Source organism: Chenopodium quinoa, unplaced genomic scaffold (assembly GCF_001683475.1).
Source record: "Chenopodium quinoa cultivar QQ74 unplaced genomic scaffold, ASM168347v1, whole genome shotgun sequence".
NCBI classification, from domain to species: Eukaryota; Viridiplantae; Streptophyta; class Magnoliopsida; order Caryophyllales; family Amaranthaceae; genus Chenopodium; species Chenopodium quinoa.
In genome coordinates, this window is record NW_018742244.1 from 2,466,063 (window position 1) to 2,489,776 (window position 23,714).

Sequence of the window (23,714 nt, forward strand, 5' to 3'; positions counted from 1 at the left end):
GCGGTTTAAACGGTTTCGGTTCATAAACGGGTCGGTTTAAACGGTTAGCGGGTTACAAATGGTTCGGTTTAAACGGTTTTTTTTTCGGTTTAAACGGTTTCGGTTTATAAACGGTTCGGTTCATTAACGGGTTTATAAACCATTCGGTTCGGTTTCGTTTCGGTTCGGATTTGCGCAGTTTGGTTTGTTATCGGTTTACGGTCCGTAACGGGTTGACATTGAGCGGTTCAATTCGGTTTCAGTTTGATATTGAACGGTTCAGTTCGGTTTTCGGTTTATATTTATCGGTTTATAAACGGATCGGTCCGTGATGGTTCGGTTCGGTTACGGGCGGTTTCACGGTTCGGTTTGAAAAGTCCCACCCCTATATACAGTATATCACTTGTATGGGCCAACAATATCTGGTTCTATACTTATGAATGGCTCCATGAGGTTCTTAATCATATCCTGGCTAATATGTTTCCTTCATATTCAACTCTTTAAGATTTAAATGACAGAAGATGGTACAATACTGGAATGATTTTTAATTATAGTAGTATTAGTGTACCAACAACCAAGAGTTGGTAGTGTTTTTACATGTACTCCAAATGGTAAAAACAACTTTAGCCAAAAAAACATAAATTAACTTATCATAAGGTTATTGTTAGATTCATTTCAAGATTTATTTTCATAATATCAAATTTAATAATTTATACTGCTACAAAGGTATATAATTTGTCACATTTTTGCACAAAATTAAAATAAGGAAATTTTTAAAAAACAAAAGTAGTTTCTAATACCTTTTTATTATGCATATGACCAAAGAAGAAACCTTTTTACTCAGATTCTTTTAAAAATTTGCATTACAGATGTATTTTTTTTCCAAGGATACGGAGAAATTGAAACCATGTCATCTTCTAAGGGCCTGTTCTTTTCCATTGAAATTCAGTTCATTTCAGTTCAACAATAATAATAATAATAATAATAATAATAATAATAATAATAATATTAACAATAATAATAATAATAATAATAATAATAATAATAATCAATAAATAATAATAATAATAATAATAATAATAATAATAAAAGTTAATAATAATAATCATAATAATAATATTATTATTATTAATAATAATATGTACATTTGTATATACACTACTACAACAACAACAACAATAATAATAATAATAATAATAATAATAATCAATAAATAATAATAATAATAATCAAAATTAATAATAATAATAATATTAAGTAATTAGTTGGTCATCCAACACAAATGACAGATGTACCCTTGCAATGACATTTAAAAACACAATTTTACCCCCAGATAAACAAAATATCTAGGGAATGAACTGAACAGTGCTCATATTTTTCTGGGTTTTCTTTTCAGTAAGACAATTAAATCCTAACCAGTTTGATAAATTTATACAAGCTACAACACACAAACTTAACCTTCGAAGTGGAGACTTGAAAAGGGGAATTTGACAGATAAAAACTGGTAAACAAACTAGCAGATTAGTTTCCGCTCACATACTAGTACATGTCTTCCTAAGTTCAGATGATATTTTAACAAAAAGAGATTCAGTAAAGAACGACTTCAGAATCAGCAACAAGCATGGACTACAAAATGATGTGAGAAAATACCATGGGCAATGCAAGACACACACTTTTGCACCTCATTTAAATGCTCTTGCCGTTGGTCATACATAAAACTAAAGGCTGTATCGAACAAAGATCTGCTCAAAATCAAACAGCTCTACTAGCAGTCAGAAAAAACCACGAGCCAGGAACAGCTACACGATGGTCAAAACAAACAACAGTCATATCTTAGATAGCCCGACCCGAACCCAACTATTGGCCACCAACAGCCACCAAAAAGCTTTTCAGCAAAGCTACGACCAAGCAACACGAAAATCTCAAACTACAGGCAGAACTCCGCAACTGCTTGACAGCTACAATCACGAGCCATGAGCTATACAATTAAGCAACAGCAAGACAATAGTCAAAAACTATTAAGCAATAGGCTGTGTTAGTTGTATACACAATGCACAAAACAAAGTAAGCAACCAGAGGCCATTACCACATCCAGTTGTTGTGGATGCATTGTTCCCCGGGCTAATGTGGTCTCATTCACAAACATAATCAGCAATTCAGCATTATGACAACAGGTACAGACCATTGGAAGTAGCAGGACCAACAGCACAGCTACACATCCATTCATGTCATTGAACCTTGTTTTCTTATGCTATGACCAATAAAATTATTAACAGAATTTTCAAAATCAGCCATATTGAAAACACTGGATCACATATGTAAATAAGTGACTGATCTGTAAATCTCACCAATTAGCAGGATTTTATGAGGATAAGGTCAAGTTGCAACAGCACCAGTCTTTCCATCATAAAGGTCCATAGATCATATAAAACAGCAACCAGCAAGTATCAGATCAGCAGCCGGTATATTGATTGTCACTATCAACAAAAAGATATGCATCATCCATTAAACAATCACAAACACCATCAGCGTCACCAACATCACATCATTCAGCTTATCAAACTTCCACAATTCTTCTCAATCTCAGTTAAAAGATCACATGTGATAACATTTAGTCAAAATCAAACAATTTATAATGTTTGACAAGAAGCATACAAATCCAAAAAGTAAGTTATAAGGACACAGAATGACCATAAAACAGATGATGAAAGACAAACCACATTTACGTTTTTAAATAGCTAGCATAGACTCAACAATTACCATCAGAAAGATCCAAAGGTATATTGAAGCAAACCCACAGCGCAGGGTGCAAATACATCATAGCCATAAATGTTCCACTCCTATCCAAAAGTCTAACTCAATACTCCAAGCTACCAATGCACAAAATCATTCTACATCATCAAGTGACCTCTAGAGCTGTTCATCTGCAACAAATCACTGCTCCAGTTTTCAGCTGGGTTCATGCCTGCCAATTCCAAGACACCACCTAATAAGATATTTGGACCTCAAGTGGGAGAAACTTAGACAAGCTCAATAACTTACCTCAACTGATTTATGCGCAGAAGGGCCATTATGAGGAGAAACAGCCTGAGGAGATGCTGAACGGCGAGGGACTGATGTACGTTCATCAGGGCTGCGCTTCTCTGGACTATGACTCCTTGAACGAGATGGACTACGAGGTGAAGCACTCCGCCTTGGTGAAATACTTCTACGTGGACTGCGACTTCGTCTTGGAGAGGCACTGAGCAAGTATAAAAATAAGTACTTACATGACAGCAGCATGTGTAAATAAGTTATACAGAAATGAGGGGTAGCAAGTCTAGCAACCTATCAGCTGATCTGCTTCGATAGCTTCTGTCATCATCATAGCCATCTCGTCCCCGACTTCTATACTTTTCAGGAGTGTAACTGCGACTCCTACTTCGGCGACGATAATCTCTGTCCCTTCTGCGATACCTGTCACGATCATACCTGTCCAAGCTTCTACTACGACTTCTTCTTCTGGAATATACCCTATCTCTATCGTAATCATCTCGGTACCTAAAGACAACATCGGTGATAATCATGTAGTGGTGACAATTATTTAATAACCATGTAAAAACTGATACCAGTCTTGCAAATACAAACCAAAAAAAAAAGTGACATAGTTAAATACAGCAAAACAATGCTCTGGCAACAACTGAGAAATAATGAAGCTAAAGTAAGTCTGAAAACGGTGACAGAGTACTTCACGTGTGCGAGGCTCAGCTGCCACTCATGGCGTCCAGGTGCCTTAATATGAGCACCTCTTCAAAATTAGAAAAAATTTGAGCACAAAGTAAACATCAGGTATGCATGTGTTCCAAATTCCAATTTGACAGCTTCTTCCATGGATTACATATAACTTCACATAATAAATCCCAAAAAATGGTCAATAACAAAACAAGAAAACCATACCTCCGCCTTGGACTTCGGACCTTGGAAATAGACTCAACAATCCTTCCTTTTTGACTGAAATACAACATCAATAAACCATTATTTATTTTTAAAAAAAAAACAAAAAAGAAAAGAAAATCAGAGAAGGAAAGCATGGTCAAGCCTCACAGCACAAAGCCACAAACAAATTGAACAAGCTACAGTAGCTAGGAGACCAAACTATTTGCATTCCAATCAATATTAAGATCTTCTTAAATGGTAAATAAATAAAGGACAGCATAATACAACAGAAATACACAAGCAGCAAACAAGACGAATAACCATCATGTGGCTTTGGCTTAAATAACAAGGTTTGAAAAAAAATATATGGCCAAATACATCTCTTCCACTAAGTGTCAAAATAAAACATGTGTGTTGGAGAGGAGGGAGGTTATTGAGCTCGGTTAAATGTATCTTCACAAATAGTTTAGGAAACAAAAGCTTTTGAACCCTCGTTCATCTAGAACTCACAACACCCTCCCCCAAATCAATTAATGTAATTTTCAAAGATCAGAGCATCAAGCTAAGCAAAAATAAATATTGAAATATGTCAAAAGTACCATAAAATGCAGGTTCTATGTCTCCCAACTCAATGTAAACCTGAAAATTAATCTTACTTGGATTAAGCAAGAACCTTGATCAAATTCCATTTAATTAGCATTCTAATGGCATTCACAGGGTTAGGTTCATTAAAATTCTAACAAATTCCCAACAGATTTGCATTCTAACAAATACTACGGAGTATTTCAGAGGATGCATCAAATAAATGCAGATATCAGAATATACTAATGTCAGACAGGAATATCTTTCGTTACATTAATCATAATAATTAAATCATCAAGTGTCTTGTTCATTGCTTACCTCCTCACTCTTTCTTCTCTAGACAACACTCAAACCTAGTTTTTCTGGTGTATCACTTCAATATTACTTGACCTTAATCATTTTTCACTCCACAAGTCCATATCATCTTATAAATTGAAACTGGCATCTTGATCAAGTTCTGCACCTTCTGGCATTGAACACAAAGGGATCTTTATGCAGATTATTAGCATTAAGACATCTTGAAGGTCTTTGATAAGGGTGTAGGAGAGTTTTAATAGGTTCGGACCAAGGGTAAAGATACATCCTCTATGGAAGAAACCCACCTAAATGCTTATACTGTCTTTAGTCATCATAGAACATGTCAATCCTACTCAAAACACATTACAGCCTTCAAACACAAGCCATTCAAAGAATTTCTATAAAAAAACATGAACCTAGCTTCATTGAATTATCAGCTTGGAAGCACCCAAAACCAAATATAAGCTATACTATAATATGAATAAGCCTGTTGATTACAGATAACTACTGCTTCGCACATATGATTTGAGTACAAAAATTACAAACAATTGGCAAAATAGGCCAAAAACTACAATATAATACATCATGAACACCTGAACAACATAGAAATTCAAGACACATTAAAATAACAGTAACACTTACATTTTCTCTGCATTTGGACCATATTTCGCGAATTGGACAGCTATTTCTCTACCATCCACAACCCTCCCTACAAGAAAACCATGGATAAAATCAATAACATTACCCCCCAATTATCAAATTACACATTTTTAATATACAATTTGATTTAATATACGAAATAACAATGTATCTACAAAAGGTAAATACCATCAAGCCTATCCACAGCCTTTTGAGCTTCATCGGCATACTTGTATCGAACAAAGGTGAAACCACGGGATTCCCCAGTCCTGTATTACCCATTAATTCAATAACGAAAGCCGAACAAATTAAATAAATAAATTGATTATGATCAACCAAGGAAGAAAATCATCACACCTTCGATCACGAGGAATAAAAATGTCGACAACCTTGCCATACTTATCAAACAACGGAAACAAATCATCGGGCGTAGTTCCTGCTCCAATCAAACTCAACCATATTAACAAATTTTCAAAACAAAAAGTAAGAAAAAAATTGTTCAATTTCAACAAATTCTCAAAAAAAATTGCTTTATATCAACAAATTCTAAACAAAAATTGTCTAAAATTCAACAAATTAATCAGAAAAGTACAAAATCTAGGGTTTCAGAAAAAAAGGAAAGAGATAGAAGAACTTACGAAAGGTGATGTTGAGAACGAGAAGAGAGTAAGTATCGGCGATATCAGGAGGACCAGTTCTTCCGAAGTGAGACATCGTTTTCTCTCTCTTCCTTCAGAGATTTCTCTCTCTTCTTTCAGGATGAAGATGATATGAAATTGGGGAAATTGGGGAAATTAGGGATTTTCAGATTTTGGTGTTCTGTTGATTTGAGGGATTGGTTTTGTTACGTAAATTGGTCACTCTTTGTAGAACATTCTTGAGGAACCTCAGGTTGTTCTTAGGTTTATTGGGTGGACTTTATTTGGGTTTTCTGAGTTCCTAAAATACCCCCAGGATTGTCGTAGTCTTGCAGATAACTTCGTGTTAAAGTCCAGGACAAAATTGTCCATCACAATTTTCCAAATAGTGTTGGCCTATTGGTTGAGTATTTGGGTTAACCATCACGGCATTACTCTCTAGCTCAATAGTAACAGAGCCGGATGATTAGTCAATTACTCCTTCCGTTTATATTTACGGGTTTAGAAAATTTCTCATGTTAATTAATTTTTAAGATATGTAAATATATATATATATATATATGCTTTGTTAATCAAATTTTAGGCCAATTTCAACTAACCATTGTTTTTTTAAAAAAAAAAATGGTAAGAAGGAAAGCTCATTTGAGGAGGGAGGTAAGGGATATCCCTCAAATGAAATCCCATGAAGTTTGAATGCCTAGAACTCGGGGATACGACGTGGAAGCGATGCCATACTCCATCACCTCAACCTCAACCTCAACCTCAACCTCAACCTCAACTAACAATTGTAATTGTGTTTCAACAAATTAACAAAATTAAAATTGATTAGGAATTACATCATCTACCTTATTTTACTTTTAAGTACCTAATTTTGTTTAGCTTTCTAGCCAACTTACAGATTTACAATAGGAGTATTTCGGATTACTTCACCGTTTAAGGCATACTACGGATTATTCAATATTCAGCCCCACACCCTCTAAAATAAAATCATCAATCAAGTCCATTACAGGAGAATTCTCTCATACAAATAGGGGGGGGGGGGGGGGGACAAAGAAACAAACATTTCAGAGAAATTCCATAAGCAACTTATCTTCCAAATGTAAATTATTACAAAGATCAAACAGTAAATGAGCACCTGTATAATAAATAAGGGGGAAAAAGGGGGTCAACAAACACCAGTACATCTGAGTTTAAACTAACTTGTGGCTTTCCCAGCAACCCGCTGGGCAATCCATCCCAATCCATCATACAACCCATCACCGGTAAGGGCAGAACAAGCTTGGATATGCCAGTCGTGATTCTTTATGCTGTGGAGGGATAGAGCATCCGTAATCTCTGCAGGAGTCATGGCATCCTTCAGATCCTGTTTATTGGCAAAGACCAGCACAACAGCTTGTTGTAGATCCTCGTTAGGAAGCAATCTGAAGAGCTCATCTTTCATTATCGAAATCCTGGCCCTATCCGTGCTATCTATAACCACAATGACAGCATGTGTTCCTCGATAATATGTGGTCCATGATGTCCTCAGTCTATCCTGCCCACCTAGATCCCAAACCTCGAATCGAATATTTTTGTAGACAAGCTCTTCGACATTACTACCCACCGTAGGGTGCGTTGAAACCACATCTCCTAAATGCAATTTATAAAGGGTGGTTGTCTTTCCCGCGTTATCAAGACCAACAATCACTATCTTATACTCCTTAGCTGGAAATAACATAAACCAAAATCTTGACATAAAAGCCCCCATCACCAACCTGTATTATATAAATTCACTACATCAGAAAAATAATGATCTTAAAGTGCAACCAAATTTCAAAACATAAAACATAACAGAACCTTTAAACTAATGAGCCTTGGAAATAATTTACTACTATTTCCAGAGACATCAGTTAGCATGATGTCTATACCAGAGAGTTAATAAATTTCACCATGTAGACCAATATTTCAAAAACACGAACAACAAAGGTTTGATACATGAGTGCTATGACTTGATAACCGTTTTGGCCCAATTTCATATATAACTATATGTTGACATAATCTTAGTAAACTCCTTAAATTAAAAGGTAAACTGCACGAGCAATATCAAAGTTCTTTAATTACTTGAGAATTTGTTATGAGGTTCTAGCTAGGGAGAGCAGCAATACTGAGGAATGGTGGGATAGTGGACCCCAACATTAAGACAGTGTAATCTCTTTCTACTTTCTTGCTAGGTAGGACTAGGGCTCCTCTTTGAAGCCTATCTCAGGCCCACACGGCCACAATACAAATAGGGATGTGAGGACTCCATAGCAAAAGCTCTGGATAGGAAAAGGCCAATCCAACTAAGGAACTTATCATTGGAGGTGTACCCAAGAAGATTGCATTTAGACAAATTATTGCTCAATAAGCTAAGCCAGTGACAGAGCTAACTGTTGAAGTACAATGAATTAACACTGAAAATTAAAGCAACCAGCATTAGACTCTGTAGTCATACAAAGGTGAGTCCTCTAATTCAATAGAGATGATCTAGAGAGATCGGTAATGCTAATCCAAACAGTTCCTTTCCTTTACAATACTGGAGATGATCACAAATTCACAGGGGCAGCTAGAACCTAAAAAAACTTCCAAACCCCTGCAATGGCACCAGACCCTGTAAAACACTGATCCAAATCTCCAATTGCATTAGCATGGAGAAACCATAGGACAGAGTGGCAGACCCCCCCCCCCCCCCCCTCTCTTGCTGTCTAGTCAACTAGCGCAAAGAAGATAGCAGTTCGCACAGCAATACTATTTTTTGAAACTTATACTTTGTATAAAATTAAGGCAGTGCATAAGGATGATTTAATAGCCGGATTCAAAATTTAAAAATACAGTTTCCATGGCTTTAAGTAATCAATTAAAAATACAAAACCAAGTTTACAACAATATCAAAATGTAAAAGACCACTGGCCCTTTAATTTTTTAAGTGAGTTGGATGACATATTATATGTCCCCATCATAGTGTTCAACCCAAAACCACTACATGAGGCTTACTTCTTCACAAAGCTGCATGAACTCAAGAAGCCACAATAAAACTCATTTGTAGGAGCCAATCCACCCACAGAACTCTTTGAAATCCAGATCACCATATTTACAGTGTGTTTGGTTAGCAATTATAAAGAGTAAGGTGAGGGAAGAAAAAGGGAAGGTAGGAGATTGGGGGATACGGTGATATGCTTGAATTTTCTAATTATCTTTCTAATGGAGGATGGATTTGATTCATTAAAAAAGGAAAGTAAAATGCATTCCTCAATATTCTTCATTTTCCTCAATCCACATCCAAATAAAGTAAAATAGATCCTAGATTTTCTCCCCCATCCATCCCTCCAAATTCCTTCAAATTTAAACATGTTGTAACTACCAACTACACAAAAGAGTCATTTTGGCGAGATTCATAAAATTCAAACCTTCTAAAGGTTCACACTCCATTTAATCAACCCACATCTACAAAATCTTCATGGTCATACCGATCACCTCAAAAATAAAGGGGGGGGGGACTATTGGAGGAGTATTGGACTCATTGTAGGTTAATATGTTCAGTAAGTTGGATTTGAGGTCACTCAAACCAAATAAAAATGAGCTGATGGTATTCGTGCACAATATAGTTTATCAGTAAAGAAGCCAATAGTGCAACTAGAAAATATCTGAATACAAATTACCCTTCATGTAAGACAATAAAAGCCATTCATGATTGGCCATTACCTAAGTTCCTCAGCAATCAGTTTATGATGACAAGGAAAGCTCTGCTTCAAAACCCCTTCTAAGTATCATAGTTTAAAATTTGCATTTATTCGATTTTCACGTGTCATGGCAATTGTATTCTCAAAGCTTAAAATCATGATACCAAGATATGCTAACTACGGCTATAATTTCATGCCTTAATTGATGATGAAAAAATAATTGTTGGATCTGCCAACACGAAACAAGAGATCAATGTATGCAGCCAGACTGCCCGGGACACGACAACAGCCACAAGGGCAATCCAGCATTGTCTATCGTACATGATACACCAACTATTACTAGAACACTGTAACTTGAACAATCAAGGAATATTTTTTTGATCAAGCAATAAAAGAGAAATACGGGGTAATAATCATATCAAGAGCATCAAAGGGTAAATGAAGGATTAACATAAATTGAAACTTCCAAGTTGAGAATGATGATAGAAACAAACCTAAAATTACTCCAACTTTGAATTAGGGTTACGTGGTTAATGGAACACCAAATTGCCTGTATCTGAAAATTCAATCAAAAACCAAAAAAAACACCCAAAAAAATTATACAACGGATCTGAAATCAAACCACAAATTTAATACAAATTGATCCGAAATTTGATCATATAATATCAAGATTAACAATTTCAAAACTAAAAATTATCATAGTAAATAAATAATAGATGGTGGAATAAAATTAAATACTTACATCGTTGAGGTTGTTGCCCAGAAACTATTACAATTAGCCGATTACAGATTATCGTAAATTAACCGTTAGAGAGAAATCGAACGAAAAAGATCGAAAATTCTGAGTGAAATACAGGTGAATAATGGCGCTGTGTAAAAGATATGAAGAGGAGAGAGAGATAATGGGAGGGATGAAGGAGAAGTTCTTTTAGGACAATATTAATAAGAATTAATCCACAATTTTTGACTACTTTCTTGAATTAAGTTCGACTTTGGATTAACCTTAATGTATGAATATTTTTAATATTCTTGGATTCAGTTTGTTATCCACTTATCATTGCAAATTTGTGATTTATACAGATGTCGTTTCGAAACTTATACAACATGATTTATGAGTAAATGATAATTGAAAGATAAAAGTAAAATAAATAGATATGGAGTCATGATCTTATAGATTAAAAATAAAATAAGTATAACCTAATTCAAGGTGATATTTTTCGTTTTTTCTTTTCTTTTCCAAACAAGCAAGGTTATTTTTGTCATTTAAACAAAATGGAAGATTGACAATGTTAACCCACTTACCCAATGTTCCCTCTCTTCAACGATGGGATCAAGAGAATTCTTCAACGATGGAGGTTGAGAAATTTTGAGCTAAGAAATTCGACGGTGGTCTTGCGGTTGAGGTTTGTTGTGGTGTGGTGTTCATCTGTCATTGATGATGAAAAGGAATAAAGGAGATTTAAGAAGGTTGAAGAAGACGGAAGGAGACGAAGGGAGAGGGGGAGTCGACAACAAAAGTATAATAAAATAATATTGTAATACGTTTGCTCTGTCACTATAATTGAGAAATCGGGGCTTGTTAGATGTCGAGTAAATCAAAGTGAGTATAAAGATGGAAATATTAAATGGTAAAAAAGAAAGGTGGTATTGAAAATTGTAGTATTTTCATCACACGTAAAAAAGATTGAGTGTGCATAGGAAGATTAGATAGAAGAATGAGAACTACTTGTATAGTTGTATGAACAATCTAAAGAAAGTTTATCAATTATTGTATAATTTGTACATGTATCTACTCCAGGTCTATTGTTGAGTGACTTATAATGTGTTCCAAATAATTATCTTTATCAATTGTCTTATATCGAATGCATATAAATGTTTTTCTTAATTTGGCGGTTGTTTTATCATGTGAAAATCAAACTAGAAGTAACAAATAGATACAAGAACTTGCAAAAAAAAAAAAGAAAAAAAAAAGTGTCAAGAAGCTGGAATAGCAAACTCATCTAGTTAATGCAAACTCAGCTATCCTGCTTGGGTCACCCCTATTCTGTATTAATATTAGAATATACTATAAGACTTAGATAACAAGAAGCTGGAATAGCTCAGTTGGTTAGAGCGTGTGGCTGTTAACCACAAGGTCGGAGGTTCGACCCCTCCTTCTAGCGCAATTTTTAATTTGTTTTTTAATGACCCTGCACACTACATTGTACATTCCCTAAGAAATGGTGGACTCTTCATCTGCTCAAACAAACCATCAGTATGCTCTGATGCCTGATAAGCATAAACCAATGAAACTTCACAACAAATTTCGGATTATTCTTGTAGATGTCAATTCCAAAAATGAGAGAAACATCCAATTCATAATAGACATTCAAACCTCAAATACACTGCTCTAGAGTGTGGTGTATGCCTCTGCTAGCAAGCCTATTGTTTAAAAAAGCAGCTAATTGCCTAATTGACTCTCCTCAACATGTGTCTAAGTAAATCAAAGGTTTGCATAATTTTCTTATTGTTGTTACAACCTGAAGAAAGAAAATCAATATCTTCCCCTCCATGAATGCCATTTCAATTTTAGCTGAAACAACAGTGGAGGGATCCCCAAAACACCTCGCTGCAATTTAGGATCAAAAACATCAAAATGCACCCGGCGCAGAGAGTCCAAGAGCACTTGAGTTGGAACAGCAGGGAGGAGCACAGGAATAGCTTCAGCAGGTACTGTTTTAGACAATTCCCGTGCCTTTTGGAGATGAGAATTTGCCACTGAAGCCATCTCAAAGACCGCATTACAGAGCCCCTCACGTGAGTCTGCAGTGATTCCAGTCTGACCCCCATCCTCAATCAATAAACCGTGTTTGGAAGCAATGTCAGAAGGAATGTAAGCAAATAATCGTTGGCGACTGGCATGGTATGGTAAAGACCTCAACAGCAAGGAAAGCCCAGCAGCTTTACCAATATGAGAAGCAGCATGATCAGCTGCAGTGGAGTTGATACCTCCAGATTGTAATGTTGTATACAAGATAGTGGATTGTGTGTCCTCAGAATATTTCTCTAATTCTTCAACAGTTTTTAGGATTTCATTGGGTTCCCTCTGTGCATCATTTATACGAGCTTCAATAGATCTTTTCAGCCAGGCCTTGCTTACTTTATGCTCTGACACAATGGATGAAAGAGATTGGGCAATTGGATGCTCAATCAGCTTATTGGCATAGATTTTGTCCACTGCATCTTGCCACCAAAGAAGCCGCATTAGGCCAATCCTGGGATCAGAAGCAACATCCATAGCTTTGGCTGTTTCAACATTGAAGGCACGAAGTGCAAATGCAGCTCTTCGCATCTCCAGAGGGAGTTCTAGGAGACAAAGGTAATTGTGGTAGTCATAGCTTCTTACTTGTTGTACACAATATGAAAATGCAGATTTAAGGCTACTAGATCTGATAGAACCACTCATTATAATTCAACCTTAACTGCACCTGCAACATATAAACACAGTTGGTAGAGATGTTAGCAACTACTTTGTAAGTGATAAATACATAGCTGTGAGTAAGAAATAGCACATTAATTATGTTCAATAGCTTAGGTTTCTCATATGAGGTAAGTTCATTTCATTATAGTATGTCCAATAGTCCATCACTCCATCAGGAAGAATCAAAACTACCAAAAATTCCTTGCACATATTAGAGGACAACAATACCCCTCAAATAAGTACCTTGAAGGAAAGAACTTCATAAAAAAGACAATATTTTTCCATTCGAATTGAGTTCGGTTCTCACACACACGTGCGCATGCACACACACCCATACACACACAATTGTATACACCTTTGGTCCGGAATCATACTAACAGCAAAAACTTCATCAATCGGTTATCTACCGAAAATCTTGGCAGTATTGGCAGTTGTAATTTCCGACCAACTCAAACAGGATGAAATGATAAATAGATTCAAACCAAGCTACATCAAACAGACAAACATACTAGCTCAAGATGATTTGATTAAACAATGAAATCAAATTTCATGAACTCCTATCATCAATTTAGTCAGAAGGAAAATGCCCAGAAACATACTACAGGAGCAAGCACTAAAAGAACCCAGCTGCACATTCTACTAATACGTAGTAAAATTTCTGTAAACCAATAAACTACATCCTTTCAAAAACCCCACATGAACAAACCAAGATCATGGATTAACATCAAGATACTAGATTCTATTTTAATTGTACTGTTGATTCTACAATAATTCAAAATTCCAATTAATGGGATTAGAAATTCTCAAACTGACAAGAAAATTCTAAAGTCAGACAATCTATTGAATTTACAAATCATATGGATTTCAAAGCGGCATTTCGTCGAACACGTAGTAGGCATTCAAATGACAACCCGATTCCAGCTCAAAACATTAACTCTTTCCAAATGGTAGTAAACATGAGAAACATCAATTGAATGCAATTGCATAAACTACGAATTCGGGATCAAAATTTTACCTTTTGAGATTACAAGAGATATGAAGGCATGAGAAAGGAGTATCTTTGAATTGGCAAGCGAACTTGGTATGAGAAAGCGACGGATCTTATTGGATTTTCGAGTTCGAAGTTGAAATCGAACTGGGTGTTGAAGATCGATCAAAGCTTTGAATTTGATCAATTAATGTTGCAGGTGAGTGCTGTGAGGATGTTGTGTTGTGTTGTGTTGAAGGTCGCTGGTGAGGATGCCTTACCTTGAGCTAGACACACCAAAACACAAGCATCTTAAACTTCTTAAGTAATGACTTGTGACAACTACAAGTCTACAACAAGCAAATGATCTATACGGGATTTGATATCACGCGTTATTTTTAATTATGCCTTTTATAAGCTCACAACACTACCCTGAACGTGGAGTTATGAATTTCAATTGATTGAGTAAATTAAAATTTTGAGGTAATACTCAATACGTGAGATCAAATCTCGTCTACATCACTGTCCTTTATGGTTCCCTCCCCATAAAAATACAAAAACACTTCCATTTGCACCACATTCCAAGCCACTATGGTGCACAATCGTATCGGTCACATCATATTTGATATCTGTAATGGAGTCATCAATAAGATAGTAATGAAGCTGGAAAATAGCGAAGGTTGTAACTCAAAGATATAAATAAGGCTATTGAATATGCGAATCATTCCGAATCCTTGAGCTTATAATAGTTTAATTATTGCATGGGTAGATGCATTGAGTTTGAATCTTAATAATATTAACGACATTTTGTACATTTTTCTTTTGCATAATTTTCATCAAATTTCAAATGAGCCAGACCCAGTTAATATATGATATCAACAAACTTTTGTTAATATCACCAATTTTTCTCTCTCCTCCCCTCACATGACCAAATTTCCTTCCTCTCTCCTCCATTCCCATGGCCACTACTTCCTTCTCTCTCCTCCACTCCCATGCCTAAGGTTGACCACATACGCGGATCCACGGCGGGCGCCCTGCCAAAAAAATGACACCCTAGTAGCAATTTATGAAAATTGGGGCTATAAAAACCCTTTAGGGTAAGGGATTTGCTCGTACTAGTGGTGTTGCGGCGGTCGAATGTTGCTGCAGCGGCCTGTGGTGGTCGGCTAGGGTCGATTCGTAAAGGCTAGTGAAACTAAAGGTGGTGCTGTGGGTGGTAGCTAGTGGTGTTGCGGCGGTCGAATATTGGTGCGGGGGCCGTGTGGTGGTCGGCTGGGGTCGATTGGTGGTTGGCAGGGGTCGATTCATGAAGGTAAAGGTGGTGTTGTGGGTGGTAGTAGAGGTTGCACGGTGGTGATAGAGGGGAGAGAAAGGGGGTGAGGTTGCTAAAATTACAATATTACCCATGGTGTGGTAGCTAAATTTACAAAATTGGCCTTGATATTAACAAGTTTTGTTGATATCTGATATCAACTTGTATTTACTCATATCAAATAGAGTAAAGAAATTCAAATTTTGTGAGTAGTTTAAAGAGACCTTTTGGGAAAAAAAATTTAAAAATATATTATGAAGCTTCCAAGATTCAACCACATACTGTTTTGCCTTTAGTTTATTTATGAGCCATGGACAACATTGCTTTTTGTATGTGAAGCCGAGGATGAGAGTGAATATAGAATATCTTAACCTAGATGAAAACTTCAATCATACTTGACAATACTTGAGGTGATGAATGTTAAAATTAGATACAATGTTTAACAATGCAATGAGACTTGAGAAGCCCACTGCCCACCATTGAACTTATTCTTTTCAACTTCACCATTGTGGGTTATGCTACCTTACAATTGCAAGTATTAGTTTTAACTTTTTTCTTTAAAAAATCAGTGGGTTCAAAAAAATCCAGTTGAACCCAACATGGATTCGCCACTGTATAGAAAGTAAAAATATATATATTCTAAAATAAACATATGCATCCTTTTGTAATAATCAAAGTAATTTGTATGCATTATGCTTTACTAATTATTAGTCATTAAATTTAAATATCAAACGATCATCTTTTAAATCAATTAATAGAACAAAAACTCACCTATAAAGTTCTTCTTTTGTTTTCTTTTGGTGAAATAAAGGGACTAAAAGATGAAAACTCGAAACTAGAACCTCAAAGATCTAACAACTAAAACGTCAAACCTCTAAAAACTCGTTTTAAGCACAAGATGAGTTCAAGCCACTCCGCTCAAGTGCTCAATTGTTTGCAGCCCAAGTGCCCAACATAGCCAAAATGAACAAAATAGTTGTAACGATTTTCCCGCTACACAATCCACATCTTCAATTACCGGATAAACACATCTTTCCATTTTAATTCCAACACCACTATTACTTCCAAGTTCCAACTCCCAGAATTTCTCTGCAATTTCCTCTCTCCTATCAACAATGGAGTCAACTCTCTCACCAGCTTCCACTCTCCTAACCCTCTCCAAAGCCCTAAGGTCATCATCTTCTTCCTCCTCCTCTTATCCTTCCATTTTCTCTCTCCTCCATTTACGCCGTCTCTCCACCTCCAATCCTCCATTGACTCGCTCCCTAACCAGCCGAATCCTGACTCGCCGACTCGCTGCTTCCATTGATTTCTCGAAGTTCGCTTCAATTCGAGGTTTCTGTTCTCCGGTACGCTGCGTTTCGTACTCGGCAGGTGGCGGCGGAGGAATCGGCGGAGAAAATGGCGGTGGAGGTGGCGGAGGTGGTGATGGATCGGAAGGCGGAGTTCCGAAGGTTGCGGCTTCTGCTGCTGATGATGTTTCCGTGCTTTCGCCTGATGCTATTGTGCTTGATGTTGGAGTAATTTTCTCTATCCTTGAATTTTGATTGGAATGTGAAATTACTTGTTAATTTGTGTTAAATTGTTGTTGAATTTGATTGTTAGGGGATGACTTGCGGAGGTTGTGCTGCTAAAGTGAAGAAAATACTTGAAAATCAAGTGAGTGCTTTGTTTTTTTTAGGTTCAACTAGTCAAAATATTGCTTTGCTCTTAAAATTTATTTCATGATTATATCTTTGACATTGCACTTAGGATACATTTTGCTAGTTTAATACTCTGTTTTATTTATATTTCCGTGGCCGAAATGAATGACTGAATGCATATTATAAGCCTCATTTATGAAGGAGATAAATTGTGGACTGTACACCACAATTCAGCCTTAGGAAGTCTTATGAGATTTGAAATCTTTTGTAATTGTAGTATTGTCGTCTTATATGAACTTTTGTGGATTATCTTAGCTTGAGAAATATAGTTTTAGTAGCCAGTTGATTTTAGTAAAAGCACATGTGAAGAATTATGGGCATGGAAAATTAATCGGCGACTTTTGAGAAGTTTTTACAGGTTCTCAGGGAAATTATGTTGGTCTAGTATTAGCTGTTTGAGGGCTGAATTGATTAATCTGAGGAATAATTATCTACTTCGAATCAAATGGAAAAGATATTGCCAACCATGACTTTAATGTTTCTTTCCTGTTACTTTTTGAAGCAATTTTGGTGTTGATTAATGTAATTTCATTGGGCTGTGAATAACAGTCTCAGGTGTCTTCTGCTAGTGTCAATATTGCGACAGAGACTGCGATTGTCTGGCCTATATCTGGAGCCAAAGATGTGCCGAATTGGCGGCAAGAGTTGGGTGACATGCTTGCTAAACATTTGACCAACTGTGGTTTTGAGTCTAATCTTCGAGGTTGGTTGCCTTTTGTGCTCATATTGTTTGATGTGTTGCATTTGATGTATAATATGGTTTGCTATTGGTCCTGTGTTCCCATCCAAGTTGTTGGTATGTGCAAGGGCTTTGGTCTGAAGAGTCAAAGATGATGTATTTTTCAACAGAACACATTTACTGTAATTTGAAGTGTTTTTTTGGAGTAGGGGAGGAAAATAGTCAGGAAATTTAAAAATTATGTGTCTAGTTTAGGTCCAATAATTTAACCCCAAAATGGCAGCATCAACATTTTCTTTTCATCTGTTAATTTTTGTTATTTATTTTCCTGCATTGCATTGATACTTTAAGGACTGTTCATTTGGTGCTCTACATTTCTTGAACTTAATCATTTTCAAGATAAGAAATGTGCCATCTATGCGGCTATGCCTCATTGAAATTGGTACTTTTGTGTCAAAAAAAGAAAAAAAAAAAGAAATTGGTACTTTGACCTTGTTGTGTAGAACTTGTCTATTTATTAACTCTTTTGTATGTCTCTCCTTGATTTTATTACATGTTACATTTAATTGATTTGGCTCTACTACATACTTGAACCTTTGCTAAAGCATGCAAGAAAAGAGATTTCTTACTTATCAGTGGAATATATTTTATTGAGTTAGCCATTGTACACAGGAGTTGAATTCAAATTATCTGAGCTAAATTCTCACTTACACCTTCAGAGGACTCATGGATAATTGCATGCAAATCATGTATGGCTGTGGCTATTTCATTGTAAAATTACCTATACGTATGGCATGAAATTTTCCAGAACCATGGCTCCATAGCTTCTTGTTATATATCCAAATTAAAATGACTAGACTAAAACTTTTCTAGTAACTGAGACGTAGAAGCTTTATGCGAGGACACAACAATCTTGTAAACTCCTTAGCCTAACAAAAAGTGTAATGTTTAGATTTAACCATTCATGTCAAGCTTGGTTCTTAATTGGCAGGTCAGGGGGACAAGGAAGGAGATACTCCATAACTAGGAAATACCAAAGCTTCTTTTAAGGAGCTAGCATAAATGGTATGTAGTTGACCGGGTTTCAATTACAAAGCAAGTTCTTATTGAGCTATATTGCCGTCATTTTTAGATGTGAATGGTGTACATTATTTTGTGTCAATAGGTATGTGTTGCTGCTACTAGTGGTGCATTGGGTAGAGGCCCTAGAGGGAAGCCAGTCTGTCACACGAGCGCATTGAGCTTGGATAATTATTTTGAGCATTTTAGCTGTACATTTTTTTTTCCCGATAGTTGTAGCAAAATGAGGGCTTCCATAGTCAAAAAATTCTATTGTATGATGTGTAGAACATTATCGTACTGATCAGAGTAAGCCAAGCTGCCGAGGCAAGTCAGGCGGCTGTATAATTTTGCCTTTACTGTAGAGCTATATTGGAAACAATTTGAGCATTCTGAAGAGGATATTTGACTTCTGTATCTGTGACATTGATGATTACTAAGAGGATATTTCATTTAGATACTTTGCATGCTTAATACTCCCTGTTCTTTTGATGAACTTCAGCTCATCCCCCCCCCCTCTCTCTTTTTATTTATATATTTATTTTTCTTATAACTGTTTAACTTTTCTGTGGCATATGCTACTACAAATATGTAAAAGGGGCTACTACCATTATTCTTGGAAAGAAAGTTTCTCATGAGATTGGTCTTCATGTGTCATTTCCATATTTATCTGCAGACCCTGGAAGGGAAAATGTGTTTCAAATTTTTGAGAGGAAGATGGATCAAAAGCGCAACAAACTGAGAGAAAGTGGTTAGTATCTTTCAGTTGGCTTTCAGGTTTTTTTTTTTCTTTTTTTTTTTTTTGAAATGCAATTACTGACAAAAGTTTTATATAGGTCGTGAACTTGCAGTATCTTGGGCTTTATGCGCCGTGTGTATGTTTGGTCACCTGTCTCATTTCTTCTGGGCCAAGGCTTCATGGATCCATGTGTTTCACTCCACAGGCTTCCATTTATCGTTGTCTCTATTCACATTACTAGGACCTGGACGGCAACTAATTTTCGATGGTCTGAAGAGTTTCTTTAGAGGTGCCCCCAACATGAACACCTTAGTTGGACTTGGGGCTCTATCATCATTTACAGTTAGCTCGTTGGCTACTTTTATCCCAAAATTGGTAATACTTGAAAATCTTTCCTGCCAACAATATGAAATATGACCTTGATTTGCTGCCTCTTGATATAGATTCAGACTATATAGAGCCTCGATTTTTCCATGTTTCAATCTGGCATTGCTATTTTTTTTAGTGGCTTCTACTTCTCCCTTTCTTGGGCTAATTGAGGTGGTTTTGTAGCCCCTGTTCCAAGAACATTATGGAGTGCTTAGTGCATTTTAAGGGTAGATTCTCGAAGATAATAGTAGGGGTAGAGAATTATAGAAATGATATTGAACTGTATTTCTGATATAAAATAAAGACTCTTGAAGAAAAAACTAATCACAAAGATAGAGAAAAAAAATGAGATATTAGACTGCACTGTGATTTTATTTATTTATTTATTTATTTATTTTGACAAGACTGCACTATGATTTGAAAAAATTGCAAGTGATGGTAAAATTATGGGTTTTACTTCTATCAATTTTTTTTTTAATCTAAAAACTTCTATGTTTCTTTCTTATCAGCTGTATGCTTCAATGAGTTTACTTGGTAAAATTACCTTATTATTCCAACTCCATTTGTTCACTTTGTGGAATTTCTTCTGCACACACCTACATTTTTCACACTTGTAAAAATTTGTTGTCTGCAATTTTTTATGTATGTACTTCTAACTTTTTAAAATTGTTCACTTCTCAAATGCAATGTTTTAATAGGACAATTCTTCACATAATTTTATTATTATGCGCATTTTATCAATTTTTCAAAAATTCTATAGATGACATTATGTTATCGGTCCAGGGATGGAAGGCATTTTTTGAGGAACCGATTATGTTGATAGCCTTTGTACTGTTAGGAAGAAATCTTGAACAAAGGGCTAAAATAAAAGCTACAAGTGATTTGACCAGCCTCTTGAGTATTCTACCGTCAAAGGCTCGTCTCTTAGTCAATGATGCTGAAGATACTGTGTCAACTGTTGAAGTTCCCTGTAGCAGTCTGTCAGTTGGGGATAAGATTGTGGTTCTTCCAGGAGTAAGTATTCTGTATTATACGTGTACCTCTTAATTATTTGAAAAAAAAATAAAAACATTATCGTGGTCAAAATCATTGCCTGTCCTTTATCCATGTATTGAGACTCTTCTACTATCCTTATGTTTTGAATATCTTTTTCATTGTTGGTTGCCTTGTGGTTTTACATTTGCTTGTATGTACTAGATTGGCTAGGTGGTGGTGTTAATTGTAATGGTGATACCAGGTTAAAGTATAGAGCTTAGCAATTGGCTGATTTTCTTCTGACATGACTCCTTGCTGCCCAGGACCGTGTGCCTGCTGATGGAATCGTCAGGGCTGGCAGGAGTACAGTTGACGAATCAAGTTTTTCTGGGGAGCCTTTGCCGGTGACAAAACTGCCTGGGGTATGATTTTCTATCCATAATACAATCTGAAAATTTCTCTTTTGCCCCCTTCCCCTGTTTTCTTCCTTTCTACGGTTGTTCTCCCTAACGTCATTAATATAAGACCTATTTGTGTTTCCTGCTAATCCTCTTAGACAGAAGTTTCTGCTGGGAGTATAAACCTGAATGGAACACTTACTATTGAAGTTCAAAGGCCTGGAGGCGAAACAACTATGGGTGACATTGTTCGACTAGTAGAGGAAGCACAAAGTAGGGAAGCTCCTGTTCAGCGTTTAGCTGACAAAGTGGCTGGGCGGTTCACATATGGTGTAATGGCATTATCTGCTGCTACATTCATGTTTTGGACCCTTTTTGGCTCTCGCATTTTGCCATCTGTCATCACAGGGGGAAGTTCAGTTTCACTCGCACTTCAGCTCTCTTGCAGTGTTCTGGTTGTGGCTTGTCCTTGTGCTCTTGGTCTTGCAACTCCCACTGCTGTGCTTGTTGGAACTTCTCTTGGTGCAAAGAGAGGATTGCTCCTGCGGGGTGGAGATATCTTGGAGAAATTTTCGTTGGCTAATGTCGTTGTGTTTGACAAGACTGGGACTTTAACCATTGGGAAACCAGTTGTGATGCAAGTTGTCACTCGTGAAAATGAGAATTTGAGTAATTCACTATCAGATAATAACTCAGTGCATTTGTCAGAAGCTGAGGTTTTAAAACTTGCCGCTAGTGTTGAGTCAAATACTATCCACCCAGTTGGAAAAGCTATAGTGGAAGCTGCACGTTCTGTTGGTTGCCAGACTTTCAAAGCTGCTGATGGTACCTTTACAGAGGAGCCAGGATCTGGTGCAGTGGCAACCATTGAGAATAGAAGGGTTGCTGTTGGCACATTAGAGTGGCTTCAAAGGCATGGTGTTGATAATAACCCATTTCAAGGGCTAGAGGATCAAAACAACAGTCAGTCGGTTGTTTATGTTGGAGTAGATGGAAATCTTGCTGGACTTATTTACATTGAAGACCAGATAAGAGAGGATGCCAAGAATGTTGTTCAATCTTTATTTAAGCAAGGTATAGATGTTTACATGCTATCAGGAGATAAAAGACAAACCGCGGAACATGTTGCCGCCATTGTGGGTATCCCCAAGGACAGGGTCTTCTCTGGAGTTAAGCCTGATCAAAAGAAGAAATTTATTAGTCAACTCCAGAATGATAACAAGATTGTAGCAATGGTTGGGGATGGGATCAATGATGCTGCTGCCCTTGCTTCATCACATGTTGGGGTTGCCATGGGCGGCGGTGTTGGAGCTGCAAGTGAAGTATCTTCTATTGTGCTTATGGGAAACAAGCTAACTCAAGTACTTGATGCCTTGGAGCTCAGCAAATTGACCATGAAAACTATAAAACAAAACCTCTGGTGGGCATTTGGATACAACATTGTCGGACTTCCAATCGCTGCAGGGATGTTGCTTCCTGTTACTGGGGTGATGCTCACTCCTTCAATTGCTGGAGCTCTTATGGGTTTGAGCTCAATTGGAGTCATGACGAATTCATTGCTTCTCAGATTGAGATTCTCATCTAAACAGATAAATGGCTCGGAATTTTCCTCAACCATTAAAGATCAATCTGCTCTTGAAGTTCTAGTGGATCAGAAGGAGAAATTGGAAACTCCTTTTTCTGATTCAAGATTGAAAAATGCATCTTGACTTCTTGAATAAGATAATATGGTCAGTATGTCTTCCCAAAATACAAAATGAGCTTGAAAGACAATCTTCCTCCATGCTTTATCATGTCAAGGAGATTACCCTAATGTTGTGAGTTAGCAACGATATAAGTGGGGTTGCTTGCCAATTTTCGACTGAAAAAGGTAACCTGATTACATGAAGTGTACCTTGATATGGCTTTTCCCCGTTCACTAATTTGTGGTACTATGGTCCATCTCTCTTTACCCCAGTTCGGCTAAAAGAAGTGAACTATTAGGCGGTATTTGCTGAATCAGCAACCACATGGATTCAAGATTTGTGACGACCAATCACATATACTTGTGAGTTGGTGGATTGTACCGTATGTATATTTGAATAATGGCCCAAGAAAAAGAATAAGTTATCAAGATTATAGAATTCCTTCTCCAATTTTATTAATTTAGCTTTCAGTGTAGTTGTGCATCTTATCAGCTCATTGCATGCTTTCTTACTTATTTGTCAATGCAGTTCCCAGACAAAAAACTTAAGCTCGTTCAACTCACATTGTACAACCCGAAGACTAAAGGATTTGTTATAATGCCCAAAAATGGCAAATGATA

The 23,714-nt window shown here is 36.6% G+C and overlaps 4 protein-coding genes and 1 non-coding gene across 7 annotated transcripts; 2 read left to right on the plus strand and 3 right to left on the minus strand.

Annotated features, from left to right (window-relative positions):
* Positions 1-1,300: 1,300 nt before the first annotated feature.
* On the minus strand, positions 1,301-6,297 carry LOC110740094 (serine/arginine-rich splicing factor SC35-like). Of its 3 annotated transcripts, none has more exons than XM_021920608.1 (11): positions 6,051-6,297; positions 5,770-5,848; positions 5,602-5,681; positions 5,416-5,482; positions 3,916-3,969; positions 3,307-3,519; positions 3,022-3,220; positions 2,740-2,944; positions 2,328-2,376; positions 2,162-2,230; positions 1,301-1,957 (listed from the first exon to the last, which is right to left on the minus strand). In XM_021920608.1, exons 1-8 carry the CDS (start codon positions 6,124-6,126, stop codon positions 2,939-2,941), a joined length of 774 nt encoding a protein of 257 aa, XP_021776300.1. In that variant the 5' UTR covers positions 6,127-6,297; the 3' UTR covers positions 1,301-1,957; positions 2,162-2,230; positions 2,328-2,376; positions 2,740-2,938. The 3 variants fall into 3 exon arrangements, with proteins under 3 accessions (XP_021776300.1, XP_021776287.1, XP_021776293.1); XM_021920595.1 differs by having other exon boundaries at positions 2,328-2,456; XM_021920601.1 differs by having other exon boundaries at positions 2,066-2,230; positions 2,328-2,456.
* An 815-nt stretch (positions 6,298-7,112) lies between these two features.
* Positions 7,113-10,808, minus strand: LOC110740125 (ADP-ribosylation factor-like protein 5). Its single transcript, XM_021920625.1, has 3 exons — positions 10,491-10,808; positions 10,243-10,304; positions 7,113-7,804 (listed from the first exon to the last, which is right to left on the minus strand). Exon 3 carries the CDS (start codon positions 7,795-7,797, stop codon positions 7,246-7,248), a length of 552 nt encoding a protein of 183 aa, XP_021776317.1. The 5' UTR covers positions 7,798-7,804; positions 10,243-10,304; positions 10,491-10,808; the 3' UTR covers positions 7,113-7,245.
* A 1,028-nt stretch (positions 10,809-11,836) lies between these two features.
* On the plus strand, positions 11,837-11,910 carry TRNAN-GUU. The gene has a single exon. It is a non-coding gene; the product is annotated as a tRNA-Asn (tRNA).
* A 126-nt stretch (positions 11,911-12,036) lies between these two features.
* LOC110740116 (NADH dehydrogenase (ubiquinone) complex I, assembly factor 6-like) lies at positions 12,037-14,556 on the minus strand. The gene is made up of 2 exons (XM_021920617.1): positions 14,224-14,556; positions 12,037-13,215 (listed from the first exon to the last, which is right to left on the minus strand). Exon 2 carries the CDS (start codon positions 13,191-13,193, stop codon positions 12,282-12,284), a length of 912 nt encoding a protein of 303 aa, XP_021776309.1. The 5' UTR covers positions 13,194-13,215; positions 14,224-14,556; the 3' UTR covers positions 12,037-12,281.
* Positions 14,557-16,323: 1,767 nt separating this feature from the next.
* Positions 16,324-23,263, plus strand: LOC110740135 (copper-transporting ATPase PAA1, chloroplastic-like). Its single transcript, XM_021920634.1, has 8 exons — positions 16,324-17,007; positions 17,093-17,146; positions 17,740-17,893; positions 19,605-19,679; positions 19,765-20,042; positions 20,820-21,050; positions 21,335-21,433; positions 21,568-23,263. The coding sequence occupies exons 1-8, from the start codon at positions 16,603-16,605 to the stop codon at positions 23,116-23,118; spliced, it is 2,847 nt and encodes a 948-aa protein (XP_021776326.1). The 5' UTR covers positions 16,324-16,602; the 3' UTR covers positions 23,119-23,263.
* Positions 23,264-23,714: the final 451 nt, after the last annotated feature.